This window comes from Trachymyrmex cornetzi, unplaced genomic scaffold (genome assembly GCF_001594075.2).
Source record: "Trachymyrmex cornetzi isolate Tcor2-1 unplaced genomic scaffold, Tcor1.1 scaffold62, whole genome shotgun sequence".
Classification (NCBI taxonomy): Eukaryota; Metazoa; Arthropoda; class Insecta; order Hymenoptera; family Formicidae; genus Trachymyrmex; species Trachymyrmex cornetzi.
The window spans coordinates 516725-534804 of record NW_017299937.1 but is presented as its reverse complement, the minus strand read 5'-3'; the positions used below and the strand labels follow the sequence as shown (position 1 = coordinate 534804).

At 33.1% G+C, this 18080-nt stretch overlaps 1 protein-coding gene across 3 annotated transcripts in view; it reads left to right on the top strand.

The window, feature by feature from the left end:
* cnc (NFE2 like bZIP transcription factor cap-n-collar) overlaps positions 1–15289 on the top strand; it is a 123246-nt gene extending 107957 nt beyond the window's left edge. For 2 of the 3 annotated variants that reach the window (XM_018516272.1, XM_018516273.1), the window contains exons 8-13: positions 12305–12593; positions 12905–13056; positions 13134–13310; positions 13411–13509; positions 13605–13969; positions 14152–14319. In XM_018516272.1, coding sequence (XP_018371774.1) covers positions 12305–12593; positions 12905–13056; positions 13134–13310; positions 13411–13509; positions 13605–13969; positions 14152–14319 — 1250 coding nt within the window. Of the gene's footprint in view, positions 1–12304; positions 12594–12904; positions 13057–13133; positions 13311–13410; positions 13510–13604; positions 13970–14151 lie in introns of all 3 variants that reach the window. The other variant, XM_018516271.1, reaches the window with a different exon arrangement.
* The last annotated feature ends 2791 nt before the right edge of the window (positions 15290–18080 follow it).

The following is an 18080-nucleotide window of genomic DNA, read 5'->3' as shown; positions in this document are numbered from 1 at the left end:
GTATGAGAACTGCCTAAACATAATAATTATTGAGATTTGATATCAATGTAAGAGAACAATCGAAAGCTCATAATAAGACTACTTAACCAATAATAACATTTTATTCGGACCGACAAGAATTAAACACTATAAGCTAAACTATAAGCGTATTCAGGCCTATGACGGTCAAAGCTAGATCTTTTTTGCTTAGGACGTTCGTACGGAATACAAGAAATCCAGGTTCAAGTCTCGGCCGAGGTAATATTTTTCGCAATAAATTTATTTAAGGTTTTCAGCACATTGTCAATTTAATTTAACTTGTGATATTATTGCAGTAGTTTACTTGCGTTAGATAAAGTCCGGAAAAATTTCGGCGCGCAGTTTGAATAACTACAAAAATATGATATATATGCATGTACATATATAGGATATAGATAATTCACTGGGAATTATTTAGGCAAAAAAGATCTAGCTTTGACCGTCATAGACCTAATACGCTTATACTTAGTGTTTAAAAACTAGAATTTCTGAACACAATGGGAATCATATAAATTGGAACACACAACAAAAATTTGTAATCACAGAACATAAATTAGACTATTCGCATGAATTTAAATGGGATGATATAGAAATCCTTGATGAAGAGACATTTTTAAACAAAAAACTCACATCTGAAATGATACATACACGTATACAAGAAAATAGCTTGAATTTACAAACTGACACGGAGAATTTGAATTCAGCATATATGAATGTTTGTTAGCTAAAGTTTAGGTTTCAATCTTTTCGTTATTTATAATTGATGGTCATTTGAATTATATGTATACTGAAGATAAAATAATAGGCAATTTGTAAACGAGGACATTTGCTCGTTGACTATCGACATGACTAGTAACGTAATATTCGTACTAACATTATATCATGTAAGTTTAATTTCAATTTTTAATTTATATCTGTATTTATAATTAAGCTAGTACTGATGAGAAACATACGATAATGTAGTGTTCTAGGAAGCACATTGATGTAACGTAGTAACTAAGAGATATTGATAAGAATCCAATACAGGGATCGAAATGTATATTCTAATATAATAAAGAATTTGGTACACAATCATATTTAGTGTTTGGACTCGATTTGGCTTGAAACACATATTGATCTTTTCATATAAGGCACTGTTGTCAAGAAAATCGAGTTTGAATACAGCCTTCAATTAAGAGATAATATCGTAGAGACGTTTGGAGGAGAGAGGAGGGGGAGGGGGGAGAGAGAGAGAGAGAGAGAGAGAGAGAATAAAAGAATTTAAACACATTACCATCGGTCTAGTACAATGCGTCTTTAATTTACCGAGCGAGAATTTGTTTGCGATATGAAAGACATTTTTAACAATTATTCAATTAACAAAATAAGTGCATTGTTGAATATTTAATATAATACAATAATTTACTTATTGCATTATTTTAAATTATACGAAAAACAGATTGACACAAAAGTAGCGATAAATAATTCGATTGGATGAACCAAGCAAATTATGGTTAGTCAAGTATATAATGATTATTCAAATTCGATTTTCTTGAAAACCAAGCTCTGTACGAAAACATTTTATTCTGTATTTTCGACTCACTTTTGAGATGAGGAATTACTTCTTTCCCGGTTATACCAATTTTTGGAACACTCTGTATATAGAGACATTATTTTATAAATAGTATAAATTAATAAATATATATTTTTTGTATAACTAAAAGTGTTTGTATCCGTGGAAGCTTAAATGCGGAATAATTGATCATCACATAAAGAAGCATGAGATCATCTCATTCACATAAATGAGATCGTGTGCAGGAAAAAACAACCGACCACGATCTTCTTATAGCGAACTTTATCATCGTCGACGATTGCGGGCGATGTTTCTTTATACAATACGATAACGCGACGCATACTGCTTCTCGGCTTCAAGTCACGTTCGTGACGAATAAAACCGCTAATCCGTCACTTGGCCGTTCGAGTTGCACAATTATCGGAGTCTTCGAGAGCGATGCTCCATCATGCGGAGATGCTTCACTATGCTACTTTCATAACATTGTTTTATCTTTACACATATATAAATATATGAACACACACATGTGCGTGCTTCGTAATCGAATATTCGACGCAAACTTCTTTCAAATATTGACTCTATCCGTCATAATAAGTGTCGACTGCTGCTTCATTCCACCGTGTACGTCACGCAGATGTTCTACCCGCAATATTTCAATCGATTACGCATCGAGTAATTTCAGGTCGCTGGAAGTAGTTATCGCTCCAGGTGAGCGAAGCTTTTTTTCCGTGTGCTCTATTTGCATGGTTCTAAGAAACGCTTGTAATTTAACTGCAGAAGTAGAATTAACCAGGAGTGTCATTCGCACAATATGTTTGCCCAACCGAATGGACTGGTATTCATTGTAACACAATGCAATTATTCACGTTTATTTGATATTTATCAACAATGCTTGTAAAATAATGCAAGTAATGTAAACAACTCTACAGTACGTATTGCATATACATATAGATTATCTGTTTTCTTATATTTTGTTGTTTACAAAATTAATTGTGATGAATGTGAGGCGTCATATATGGATCCGGCAGACTTTTAAAAACTAGAATTAAAGAGCATCGATATTATTAATATCATTATTGAATATAGAGTAAATTTAGACACAATTTTGATTAGGATAATATTAACATCTGATGAAAAACATTAAACGAAAGATTAATTTCGGAAATGATTTTTATTCAGAAATAAAAGCAAAGTTTAAATTTCAAAAAAGGATACTGAATTATTGAATCCGTTATATCTCGATCTGTTTACTGATCCCTTTATCTTTTATTCATTATATTTATTTATTCTAATAGTTATAAATATACGTTCACTTGTCTTGGCATTCTTTTATTAGTAAATAATATCTCGCTTTATTGTATATACGTACGCTTTGATTTGATAAGATTTTTTATTGTAACGTAAATTTTTAAACAATTTGTTATCCAAGCTGAGATATTTTATCGGTTGATGTTTTAGTTTTAATATCTGACTATCGAATTATGTACTCTGCCATATACAATAGACAGTTGATGATCTTATATCTGGACTATTATTTTAGATTTTCAACTCGTGACATACTTATCTTTGGTTCCACAAAGCGCCTCGATTACACTCTCTTATTGTACCAAATTATATAATGCTCAATACTTAATTTTGTCAATCTTACGATTTTACACTGAAGATTACCTAAACTGTAGTCGAAACGTTTGTTACCTATTATTATTAATATTACTATACATATCTACACGTTTTACACCCTATTCTGTGTCAGTTTACATTGGCTTGCATTTTTTATTTATAAAATAATGCATGTATTCAAATTGAAATGGTAACTGCGAGATAGTCATCTATAGGTATTATGTTTCTTTCATCCTATTTCTCGACATACTATTGTCCGGAGATAAAAGAAATATGCTTTTATCCCAAAACACAGTCCTGGATAAAAACATTGCGTCGGCACTCCGGCTCAACTCGGAAACCACACAGTTATATATAGTTTCGTGCACGACCGCATGTTCTTTATTATCACTCGATGAGGTTGGCGAACAGATATCGCGTCCATATTTGAAACGCTTAGTCACGCGACCTCGGTGACTTGAAAGGCTTCTCTACTAGTTCTCCAATTAACTTCTGAAAAATATTGCCCTAGATGCCCGAAATGCGCGCTTCAGAAATCATCGCGTGCATTGTCATTAAAGAAAAGGGGGAAATAAAACAGGAAACCTTCAGGATTTCTTCAGACCCGAAATGTTCCGCATGAATTTGTCTAGCTATTCATCACGTAAAGAGATCTAGATAAATTTTCCGCTCTACCACACGAAACAGTTCTTCAGAGCATTTTTATATCATAGTTCGCACTGGACAAGGACGGCAATTTTTGCAAATTGCTCTGGAATAAAAAGATATGCTTCTCTTAACTAGCGGGTAGTTTTTAGTCTCTGACAAAATGATACATTTTTTGTAACAGGCTAAATATTAGGTATATCAAATAGAATAAATATTATTTTAAACAGTGAATTTGTAAGAAATATTAATTTTGAGATGCAAAGAAATTAAATACGCTGCTATTTCGATCATTATTTGAAAATATTAATTGTGGAATAATTTATTGTATTGTGTATAAGTTCAGTTTTGAAAACTTGCTGAAGATATTAATAGATTTACTTATTTGCTGCATTCGTTATTAAACTGACGATCGCCTTAAAATTTGTGATATTACTATTTCAACTTCAGTTTATGATTGCGCTTCAGTAATCGGCGCAGTTATGTAATTGAAAAGATATTTTAAATTTACATATAAATATTATTAGGTACTGAGATTTAGTTTCGACTAATTGACTCCATTTGGCCCCTTACACGAAAAGGACACTTTAAATTTATTAGAATGAATTTTATTTTAAAAAGTCAAAATTAAGTCAGTCTTTAAGAGTTTAATTTTCAATCTTTAATGCTCATTTTTACCAATGTAGATTAACTTTAATCTCGGTTCAACTTACTCTCCGTCTTTTCCTAGTTTTAAAGATTAAAAAAAGACGAAGAGTAAGTTGAACCGAGATTAAAGTTAATCTACATTGGTGGAAACGGGCATAAGAGTGAGATTCAATTTAAAAGTTTTAGGGCCGATTTTCCATTTTCGGATAAACTATGTGATTACCTATTGGATAAATAAAAGAGTAAGAGAATAAGACAATGAACTGAAGTTTACCGAAAAGTGGAATAATCCAGCCTTGGATAGCAGTTTACTGAAGTATCTAAATATTTAGAAACAGATCTGAAAATAATTTTATTGAACCAACAAAATAATTGTATATTATCAAAATTTTTTGGATTATTGCTCGTCATGCTTCATCCGATATAATTATTTTAATGATCGAACAAAATTATTTTTATCCGTTTTCAACAAAATTAAATGCTATACCAAAACCGTTCTCTCCATGTACTGATTTAATTTAATCACGCAAGTGTCAATTGAAATTATCTGCTGTTTCCATTTCTAGAAGTAACGAAATCAATTAATTCTCGCTTGGCATTAACTTAATAATATTTACGGGAACGGCGTGTAAGTGTCGCAAGTGCGCACTCACACCTTTTTTGGAATGAGACGCACTCGCGCGTTACTCACGTATACGGTATATCAGCTATTACGGGAACCATACATTTATGAACAGATAATCATCAAAAGATCGTTCCAATTAACATCTTAATTTCGCTTTACGTGCCGAATGTCTCTCAGCCTATAAGGATTATTACCGCGGCGGAGGTTTTACGCGCTCCACCCATTCGTCGCGCACCACGGCGAGATATAATTACACGCATGCACGCGAAACAACATCGCGATTTACACCCACGACGGACGGTGAAAGTACAAATGACCGCCGCCTGCATACTTATGCAGTTACGTTCCCTCGTCGGCTCTTACATCGCGCGATTATCGTACCGAACTCTCTCACGTTACATTCGCGCGTTACATACGTTAATACTAAATAAAGCGCCGATAAGTATCGGCACCTATACTCCAAGACACGCCGCATTCTTTCGCTGTCGGTTATTGTGCAGTCGTATAATCGAATTGACAAGTATGTCGAAATGAATGCGGTCCCTTCTTTCCGAGAAAATATATTAATATGCGCGCTCTCTGTGTACGCCAGGGACTTTGTATGTAAAACTTTGCGAAATGGTATTGCTTCATGTCATTGTAATGTCGCTTCCTAGCTTACGAGATTTACAATCTCGTAGAGAGACCACCGTAATCATTGTGTGCACAATAATACTACATAATAATGTTAATTTATTGACATTTATTTCCGTAAAATGATCTAATCTAATAATAGCAATATGATATATGAGTATTGTACTGGCTAATTCACATTTTCATACAAATAGTTTTCCTTTCTTTCCATAATAATGAGAATATTCAAAGATATTCATGGTACATTCATTCATTAGAGATCAAAGTGTATAAATTTAAATAAATAATAATAATAATGAAATAAAAATAAATCTTATGATTAAATATAAATAATTCTGAAATTTACAAGTTCACAGGATGATAGTGCACATTTTGAAATAGTGATGAATCGACAATTATAGTCGTAATTATAGCGAAAACCCATATCGCGTTGCGCTGCATATCGTGCGGATGTACACATGCATGTTTTACTCGGTTATCAGAAGTGGCCATTTTCAGACTTGCCAATTTGTTGATAAAAGAAAGAAATACTCGATCATATCACTGATAGCATTGATTTTCTGAATTTAAAGATATATTGATATATTGTTATTATTCTTTCTTTTATCAACAAATCGAGTAAATACTGTTATTGATTGATTATCGCGTTTCATTTAAGAGAAATACGATACGCTTTATATGCATAAAAATTGTGTCACGTAACCTTACGGGATCATTTTCGAAATTTGAGACTTTTGTATAGCAAAGATAAAAAGAGCATCATACACCGAAAAAACGGTTTTGTTAAGTATTTAAAAATTTACTTAGAGATATAGATCTAAAAATAATTAAAAAAGACGGAATTAAAAACATTCAAACTTATTTTCCGGAAAACTTTGTTTTCTAAATAGCTGTTGTACTAAATATACAGAGTGATATCAGATATGTATATTGTATATACAAAAAGAACAGTTTTGCTGATGTATCTAAAAATTTAACATAGATACAGATCTAAAAATAATTTTGTTAGACCATCAAAATTATAATTAGACTCTTTAGAGTTCTTGGAGTGAAATCTCATTTCAAAAAAGTTAAAATGTTGTCACTATTAAGAGTGAAAAATTTGCACACTTGAATAACAGTGACAGATTTTCACTCTTTTTTTTTTGGAGTGAAATTAATTTCAAAGGCAAAGGAAAGAAATCTCATTCCCTTTTTAGAGTGAATCTTACTCCAAAAGTGTGAAATCTCACACCAAAAGAGAGTGAAAATTTGCCACTCTTATTCAAGAGTGCAAATTTTTCACTCTTTTTCAATACTGGCAGTATTACAACTCTTTTGGAGTGAGATTTCACTCCAAGAAATTTAGAGAACGTTCAAATTGCTAAGTTGTTAAGTCAAAACTTTTTTGTAACATTGCTTATTATACTTGAGGTTCCTACAAAATTATTTCCACGGTCCAAGAAAATTATTTTCAGATCTGTTATTTAACTAAATTTTTAAATACTTCAGTCATCGTTTTTTGCGTGTAGATTCTGAGGAAATCACTGATCAGGGATTATACTGCGTGCGAATCGATGATCGCCGGATCGATCTTTCGTCGCACTAAGCGCGCCTAATAACAGTTACGATATCGAACGTGCTAATGATTCATGAAACAGTCGCGACCCGTAGTACTTGGCGCGGCGAAATTATACTATACGTATACTATAATTATAGTGCGCAGTCAGCAACGGTGCTCCCACCGCGTGGCCGGGCGCCGTCCAATGCCGCAGTGAAAAGTGACGTTAGTCGCCAGCCTCTCCGAACGAGTGGTTACGCCCCGTGCAGGGTCAGACTCGCGAATCCGCGCCGCGAGTACCTAGTTATGTTTACGCGACCAGCGTGGATACCAGGCTGAGAACGTCGTCATCGTCGTCGCCGTCGTCGCCGTCGTCGTCGCGCGCGCGTGTCCGTTCCTCCGGAACCAATCGCCACATTGAACAAGTCGCCGCGGTGGCTCCGGTTCTTATCTGCACGACGAATAACTTAACGACTCCTCGTATGAACAACGGTCGTGCTTGCCGCGTGCATTTTCCACGCCGTGTTACGTGACATACGCACGTACGTCGATCACGAATGCAATAAGACGTCCGGTGCGGAGAACGCGCGAGGAACAGAGTGAACCTGGTGAAGCGGACACGGAGTGTTGACGTATTTATCACGATCGATCACCGGCTCGTATTCGCTGCTCTTCGGATTTACCATTCGTCCAATCGTTTGTGAAAATATCGAGAGCGATAGCGTTCTATCAACAGATGCTTTCTCTGACGCAGTTCGCGGGAGTTCGGATATGTTATCGCGAAAACGTAACATTTCGATAATGGTATTATCAGTCGCAGATTCGGCGCTCGTATTGTCGCAACGCCACTCGATTACACGCATATGACGCTTCTGACGTGAATTAATGTGTAGTTTTTTTTTCACCGTTTAAAAAGAAACACGTACATGCATAACGGTACTGTGTTGGATGTTTTTTCTACGAGATAGAAGAATTACCTTCCATCCTCGGCCACTTTATCCCATAAGCGATACCGCGTATACGACAGTAGTGCCTGGTGAAAAAGTGTGCGGTCACGTTACGCTGCGAGAGGATCTTAGGAGTGTTGATTTTGTTAGCCGAGACGCGGCGAGCATGTTAGCTTCCATTAGCTAGCCGTAATTAATATGCGCTAGCGCGAGAGGTAAAGCCGAGGGACCCTCGGTGACTATTGTGAAAGAGAGAAAGGAACATCTGGCGTAGCGGAGGTGCTAAACACTTTGCCGCCAGACTCTAAGAGCAGAGCTCGATCTCGTCCATGTGTCTTCACGGCGGACTTCGTCGAGTCACGAAGATCCCGAATTTATAGACTTTGCGAGAAAAGCAGTTTGTACGCGACTTTTGCTCTTTTTCATCAACGCTCCACCAATGTTAAAACGAATAGAAGCAACGCAATTATTATTTCAACGCTGTAAGACCGAAGAGGATTAAGTCGAGACTCTTCGCGAAATCCATCAAGCTCTTCGATGAGCTTGAATGGCGACGATGGGAGTTATCGTATATATTCCAAGTAGGTAATTTCGTTTCACGGTGTATTTAATTCTTGTGCATTTCTTCCTGTTATTACATTTTATTCGAAAACTCAAGCGCACTCTGGAGTTATTTTTTTTTTTAATATTACGTCTTTAATTCTTTTACAATTGCCAGAATGATATTAAAATACCAAATATCTTCTATTGAGAAAAATATTAATTAAAGCAACAAAATGATAACAATATTCTTGTTGAACTCTTCTGTTGGTTTGGACGGAAAATTTTTCTTGCAATGTTAGTATATTTCCGATAAGGGAACTTGAAAAAAAAAAAAAAAGAAACGATATATCGTCGACAATGCGATTTTCGAAAAGCATTTCACGTATTTTCCTACCGCTTATCTGTCCTGCGGCGTAAATGTTCACTCAATATCCGGCCAGTAGAAATAAAACGTGAAAATTGCAACGTCACTCGAATTTTCATGCCGCGATCGCGTTGCATGTTTATCGACCCTGACTTCCACGACCAGGAAATCGGAAAAATATGGATAGTCTCTCAATCCGTATTTTATGAAAAAAATAGCATATGATATACATATGTATTTACATTACCCGATCATACGATCTGCGTCATCGATGCGATACGCCGACCTATATGACAACTCGAATGACTTACACACACCGCTAATGAAATCATCTTGGGAATAATAAAATTAGAATGGGGGTTAAATGAGGCTCTAATGAGTTTAGATGAATAAAAACACATGTTACGTAACATGCTATCGAATTAAATGCACGGCTGATCCTTGAGAAGTAATGCTTGACGACGTGATAACGTATTGTCTGTGTCATGCTGAGTCATGATAATTTGGTACCTGATATATATACACGTTTGCTTACAAATTGATTAAGAATAATATATAAGATATTTTTTATAATTTTAGAAGATTAATATTTTATTATTTGTTATATTATAACGAATTTGTGAAAAATGTGTAAATAATAAAATAAAATATAAGATTTTTATGGGTAGAACTATCTTCTCTAAAGAACATCTTTTAATAAATTCTCGAACAATATAAAATATTTAAACAGTGTATAATACTATAAAGACTGTAAACTACTAATTTGTATAAAATATGCAAATGTACACGCAATATTAATAACTAATATTATTTATAACGAATGGGAATCTGAATATGTGTTAAATTAAATTGAGAAAGCAAAATAGAAGAAGGAAGGAATTATAAAGTTCGATAAAATCTATACTATTGCGAATGTAATTCTAGGAAGCTCGCTCTTATCATCTTATTTACAAAAGACGGAAATGAGAGTAATATCTCTCGCTAACATCTATCGTTTGAAAGCATGATAAGAACGATTTATCTCATATGTAATATTTAGTAATCAATGGCAGATAGCATTTTGTGTTACAAATTTATGCTAGAAAGTTTTACTGGATTGATTAGAACCGTATATTTATCTTAAATTATATTATCATAATCCAGTAATAAATTATGTTTTATCATAATATATCTTGTGATTAAGATATCGTGAAATTGCGAGCGTCTATATATTTTTATTTGTTTACATGAATATTTTTATGGACTAAATAGAGAATAAATATTAACCACGCGCAATGTGCAGAAGAGCAAGTAAAAAAGAATGTGGCGCATTTTCTTTCTCGCAACTAGTTGATAATAAAGACTTAAACCTGGAAATAGTCACGTACAGTTCGGTGGTACTTGGTCACGCTGACTGCTTCCGAGAACGTTGTATCAGCTGCATTGTATCTAGACGCGTATTCTGTGTCATTTTAAGACGCACGTGTATTATGAAAATGAAGAATTTCTCGGATGGTCTCGTCTTTGTTATGCAAGCCGTATAAAAATTATGGCTCTACTATTATAAATAAATAGCGATTAAGTGCAATTTTATATGATACAAAAAAGTTTTTCTTTAATGCTAAATGATGATGACTTTGAAAATACTTAATTAATTCATAATTGTGTGTGTGTATGCGTTGTGATTATAGTTTTGCCGATAGTATTGAACTAAACTGATTGTGAATTTTAAAGTCTATCTTGTTTACGAAGAAAATAAGATAAAGTTTAGAGTGGACTATTCATAATTATCGGTTTTATGTTTATTTTAAGTAAAAACAATTTTTATAAGGTACGGTGGTAGTTTAATAATAGAATTGAGCACAAATGAAGATATTTAAAATATTTAAAATATTTAAAATATATTTTTTTAAAAATATTAAAAATATTTAATATCTAAAAGATTCGAAGATTAAAAGTTTCTACTCGTCGAAAGATGACCTATTTTTAATTGATTTTATTGACAATTTGCGAAAATAACTGGTAAAAATAATTATAAACAAAATTGTTGAATTTTATATATCGATGTATATATCTCGATATTTGCTTACAAAAATGATAGGACTTTATCTATTTATACTGAAACAAAAATCAATCATCTATTTCAAAATAATCGTTCATAGGTCAGTGAAGAGCTTGCAGTAATTTTATTTCTTATAACTAGAGCAACATTGTTTGCAACAATGATAATCTGCTGATAACAGGATTTATATATGCCAATGTATCTTTCCTATATGTTTACACATGTCTTTTTCTTGTCAATTTTTATCTCACACAATCGCTATGGACTTAAAATCCGATTGATATTAATAGCATGTTTGCATGTTTGACGAATGATATATCCTATATTTTTTTATTATTCTGAGTCATCAAACCCCCTCATATGTGAAATTTTTTTTTTAATATATATATATTCTAATAATAAATTTATATAAATATAATAATAAATTTGTATTTTTATATATAAAAATAATTAAATTGACATAAAGTAAATAAAAATTCTGTTATACATATACATTATAAAACGCATGAGTCACATTAAAATGATTTCTTTGGTTAATAATGAGACAATCTGTATAAGTAATTTTTGCATTTTTTCTTCGTTTTTACATTAACGAAGAATATTCAACAGATATTGTACTGATAGTCGTAAAACTTGCGTATGCTGTAAATAGTCGTCCGTGCAAAAACCGGTTGTAGCAAATGTCATGTTTGCGAAGAAGTATTTGCTATCGAAAGGCCCGAATACCGATGTATCAGAAATTACATTCGTTCATCTGTAAAACGCTTTTTGAAGTCATGTTAAACTTGGCGTAAACACGATGTTTGCGAGTGAACGTTACGTCTCCGAAGAATTTTCACGCAAAATATAGATGATGGCCTACTTCGGTACGCATGCTTTTAGGATTGTAGACACAAAGCTATATTTACAAAGATAAGAAATGATTATATCAAGTAAAAGTACTTAAATATTTTTACACTGCACCTCGAAAGCATCATGTCAATCGTAGCTAATGTGGAATAAACAATGTGATATAAACAATGCGAAATTGTTAAAACATGCTTTCAATTATGCTTATTGTGTACAAAATAATGAATTATTATAGAATAAAAATCTCTAATTTATTGTATTTGTATCATTCTATTCCAGGCATGTATACCATGCGTATGTTGGACAATGGTAGCAACAATGCATCCGGACCTACCGGTGCAACGGCTTTATCGAGTGTCCAAACGACTGGCGGCACAACTTCGACGGCTACGGGTGTTACGACTTTACCTGGTGTAACCGACGAAAGGATGGATGCTTCAAGCGATAGTGCTGTCAGTAGTATGGGTAGCGAACGCGTACCATCTCTGTCGGACGGCGAATGGATGGAAACTGGATCCAATTCCAGCCATACTCAAGCCGACTCCCATTACACTATGGATTACGCGAGGTAATTAATATCATAAATGCGTCATTCATAACAAAGATTAGAAGTAAGAAGACGACAATACATTTCTTCTTTAATTAATCGTGAATGATAACTGGTATAGTAATACATGTAATAACGTAATACATATCCGTGTGAATAGTCAAGTGTCGAGATGTAAAATATGGAATAAAAATATCATATTCAATTAAAGCACAATAGTCTATTTCTTCAAACGGAATAACGTTTTCAAGATTTTACGATTGTAAATGAGAAAGATTTAATGTGTAGTATACTTCGCAATGTTTATCAATGATCTTCTGATTGCATTGTAGCAAATATCATCGCGTGCCATACGACTGCAGCTACTCAGTGTCCGCGAGAAATGCCGGCTCGCCAAGATGCCAAACCGAACGAACAGTACCACCAGTCGCACAGAAGAAACATCAAATGTTCGCCAAACGATATTTCCAGGAACAAGGCACTTGTTAGTATTAAGTAGCCTTATGATTGTAGTCACTATGAAAGATGAGAATTTTAATTGTTAAACAACTTTCAAACTAGGCTCACCTTTAGGGGCTACCGCACATCCAACCACTCCGATGAAATATGATTACGATACGCATACAGTCGGTGCAGGTGCACCGGGAAACACATATTCTGGACCAATCGAGGGTGCAACCGGACCGCAGCCAGAAATTAAATATAGTTGTAGCGTGGATTTCAGCCGTCATCAATCCGGTAAGAAAAAATTCATATACAAACTTATTTAGTACACTAGAGGCTTTATGAACAAATAATGTCGTGCAAATAAAAAAATCTGATTTATTTTTATTTTTAGGACGATCTGTAATAGAACATGTTCATCATAATCACACTTATCATTTACCTGCTGAAAGCTCAGGATCTTTACAACGTTCCATTTCTCGTGACAAAAAAGGTAACTATCTTTTCAATATTTTTGATTAGACTGATTTTTTTTTTCTGAGATTGTCAATATTAAATATACTTATCTATATAAAACGTAAATTTCAGTCCGCAAAAGCGAAGCGGAAGAACATCTAACAAGAGATGAAAAGAGAGCAAGAGCATTGAGTGTACCGATTGCAGTCAGTGATATCATCAACCTTCCTATGGATGAATTTAACGAACGTCTCAGTAAATATGACCTCAGTGAAGCACAACTATCTTTAATACGCGATATTAGGAGACGAGGAAAAAACAAGGTTGCCGCACAGAATTGCCGCAAACGCAAATTGGATCAAATCATGAATCTAGCTGACGAAGTGAAAGAGATGCGGGATCGTAAGATAAGGCTCGTTCGCGAGCGCGAGTTTATGCTCATCGAGAGGCAGCGGGTGAAAGACAAATTTAGTCAACTTTACCGTCATGTTTTTCAGGTCAGTATTATTAACAGTCTCGTTTCTTTTGCAATTAATATAATTTAATTATAAAATAGTAGATTTAATTATAAAATAGTAGATAATTTACTTTTTTTTTTAACTATTTTGTTAATTTGCCATCTTCAAAATGTTAAAGGCGATAAAAATTAAGCTATAATATCTAATAATTTATATTTTAGTCTTTACGAGATCCGGATGGTAATCAGTATCATCCATACGAATACAGTCTTCAACAGTCTGCAGATGGGAATGTTTTGTTAGTTCCCAGAAATCAGACTAATCCGCACCAGTCACGACAGTCTTCGATGGAGCCGAAGACCAAACCTGATCCTGAGCACAAGGAATGAACTGCTAAAGGATCGTATGTCAATGTGATTGATTACTGAAAAACTTCTGTTTTTCTTGGGCAGCGCGTCCAAAGCGTAATGGAAGCAAACACGGTGCTGGGGAGCGAATACCGTACGCATAATTAGATTTACTGCGTATAATTCGAAAAAATAGAGTTTATGATCTTAGACTTGATACCTCGCACTGTGTCCAAATAAACAACGAAAATTCGAGGATACCTGCTTATAAATCGCGACTTCTACGCGGTTTCTGACAGATGACTTTTTAACATATTTAGAGATTTTAGTAGGAAGAAAGATAGGATTTAATAATCCTAATGTGGTTTTTGTGTGCATGGGTGATGCTACAGTTTTCAGTTACTTTGACTACCCGTGTTAATACATTTTTTCATCTCCAAAAATCATAACTTCGTGCATTTTCTTTCCATTTTCATAATCAAAGATTTTTACATTATAGAAAGGATAGTATCGGGTAATGTTGTATTTGTTTGTATATATAATGTATCTTGTCTGTTGTGACTGTCTTTAATAAGACCAATAATTAATAATAAAATAAAACCGAAAGCTTCATAAATTTCCTATGCTTTATTTAAGTTACATTAATAGAGGATCTTATGTTTCAAGAGTCTATACTGGCCTTGTAGCGACACTAATATTACTTGTAAAAAAATAATGAAATGTGTTATAGTATGCGAGTTTTTCTGTGATTGCCTAAACAAATCACGATGTCTATAACTATTAGTACGTAAATAGTAAGAAAACGTAGTAAGATGGTTATCATATTGTGGAATCACACACGAGAACTGTTGTGTCACCATAATTAAAGCAACTCTAAATTAACCTCTTATTCCAATTACTATTCTTCCTGCTTTAAGCGTAAAATATGCTTGTTATTTCTTAATATACGTAAACGTGTAATACGTGCAGTGATATATTATACATTCAAAAAGCTCATTTTTTTACATTCACAAAGCAAATTTTATCGCGTTTCGATATTATTGTTTTTAGGAATTGTACCTATGACATACATATGATTGAATTATATATATTTCTGAGGTATAAAAAAGCACAAGATTGCGTTAAACGTACCTATCCAGTGATTTTTACGTTTATTATCTATCTAGTTGAGTGATTGCGTGATTATTAATGGTTGTATTTAATTGCCAAAATTATGACACACTTTCACAAAATATCGCGAGGAAAACACTGTGACATTGAGTACATCGTACGCGTGTGACCATGCTAGTAAAATAAATGTTAACTACGCGCGTATGTATTATTAAATAAACTTTGTTGTGTTATAAACTTAGAGACTACATATGATTTGAAACGCTTACAGTTCCAGAAGCGATAGCGTCATGAATATATAATGCAAAATTGTAATTGCATTTAATTGAGGACAAAGTAGGGGTAAAGCGATAAAAGGCAAATGATTGAGACATTGGGATGTAGCAAACTTGCAGTAATTAATCTCCAAATCCAAACCATTTGTGTTCCATATAGGAAGCAGCTTAAACAGATCTGATAAAAAAAGTCTATATAATAATATATAAATATATATAATTATATATAAAATGTGTGCGTGTTTTCTTTTTTTTGTATAATCTCTGTTCTTATATCAAAAGATTAGAAAAATAATTAGAAGGCTAATTTTCACATTGTTTCCTTTTTATAAAAAGTAAAAGAAATTAATCATATATAATAACGTATAAAATTATGTATATAATTATGTACCCATGCAACACAGAATTTGCAGCAATATCGCTGCAACTTGTAATGTTGCTGCAATGTTGCAGTAGTATTGCTGCAACTTTTGTGCAACTTTGTGCTGTAGAGGTATTGAAAAATATTATATAATATTACTATAATTTTCCTTTTTATAACGAAAAACAATGCAAAGATTATTTTTCTATTTTTTTCTATTTTTAATCTATTCTTTTTAGTCTTCTTATTTTTTTATATAGACATGTTATATATATAGTATATAATTACATATATATTTATATTTAATTATATATAAGTTTTTTTATTGATGCTTAAATTTCACTCCATTCACATAGACCACAAACAAAACACATTGTAATGTATTACAAATAATATAGTGAATAATACAAGTATGTATGAATATACATTTACTGCGACGCGCTGTAATGCTACAATATGTTAAGAATAGCATTCATGGAAATACGAAAAAACATAATGAAAACACATATTTTTATAAAATAAAGAGATGAGAAATGTTCAGGTATTTCACATTTGCCTTTTTATGTATATATTAATGTAGCTAGTATAATTTTCTATAAATATTATATATAAATATATATATATGAAATAAATGTATGTATTTATGTATATGTACGTGTATATATAAATACATATACACAAAGATTAATGATAAAATATATGTTATTATAATGTTAAAAAAACAAACGAAAATGCAGTTTATGTCGGTAATTATTAATAATCTGCTCCTTATTAACATTTACATACGCAATTGTATTCATACTATTGGGTGTAGGATGCCTTTTACATATTGTACTTAGCGAGCGGAGATCTCGGCAAACCATTGTAAAAGATAATAATATTAATTTATAAGAACTCTGTTCGTCTATTGTACAAATAATTTGGATTTGTGCAAACTTGCAAATCCATCTATTTGCAATGAAGATCTCCTTCTGTCATTAAATTTCTATATTGTATAAATAAAGAAGAATAAAAATCTCTGGGGAAAGTATCGTATCTGGCTTGTACTTGTCTAATCAGTATCTATTTTTTATATGAACATTACTGCATTAATATTATAAAAATATAGCTCTCTCATGGTGATCATTTTTTTATCAAACTTCGATTAACTCCTAATAGGAACAATTATTTTTGTCAAGAAATATTTTAGTCTTTGGGATGCACTAAAATTTTTTGTTATTTTAAAAGTAACTACGTTAAAAATTACAACTCTTGTACTTAGTATAAATATACATAGTATGATAATTGCCATGAATAGAACAATGTGAAAAATGTGATTGTGAAATATAAAATTATTTCGAATTATTACGCTATTTATAAATTGTTTCATGGTAATTATTTTTAAAAGTTTCTGAAGTCGCTGAGACACAGATCATTGATTTGAGAGAGAAACAAAAAAAATAATTTTAAATGACAAATCTATTATGATGGATACAAAGAAAGAAATATTGTAAACAATTGACGACAACAGAGAAAAATATCAGGGCGCTTCTCGTCTCAATCCCAGGCCTGGTCTCTGCTCCGAGTTAGTAGACTTTGTCGCTGCCACTGAGCCACACAGCCCTGACGCTGGTGGTCTTTCTGTAAATATCTTACAGTTCGGCCGTCCTGAGATATCATTCGTCCTCGAATGACTTTAATTTTTATGACCGCAACTGTTTTTTGGACAGAGTCCGTACAAATCCGCTATTGCGGCGTTTTCCAAACGAAGTACCTCGGAATCATTCTTCGAGCACGCTTCGGGATGGCTTCCCAAGAAGCAAATCGTCGTAACGAATAAACAGTCCCGGTATGATGGCCGTTCTCTGACTTTATTCGTAGCAAATCCTTGACGCAACACCTCGCTACCGGCTCCGATTCCTAAGGTTGACTTTCGAAATATTTTTTGTACATTTATATGTACAAAAAATTGTTTACAACTTCAAATTGTAAAATGTTGTAACATAGAATCAGTTATCATTTGTAATTGCATCATAGATGTTATTTCTTCTAAATAGTGTAGTTGTAAATGGTTCTTT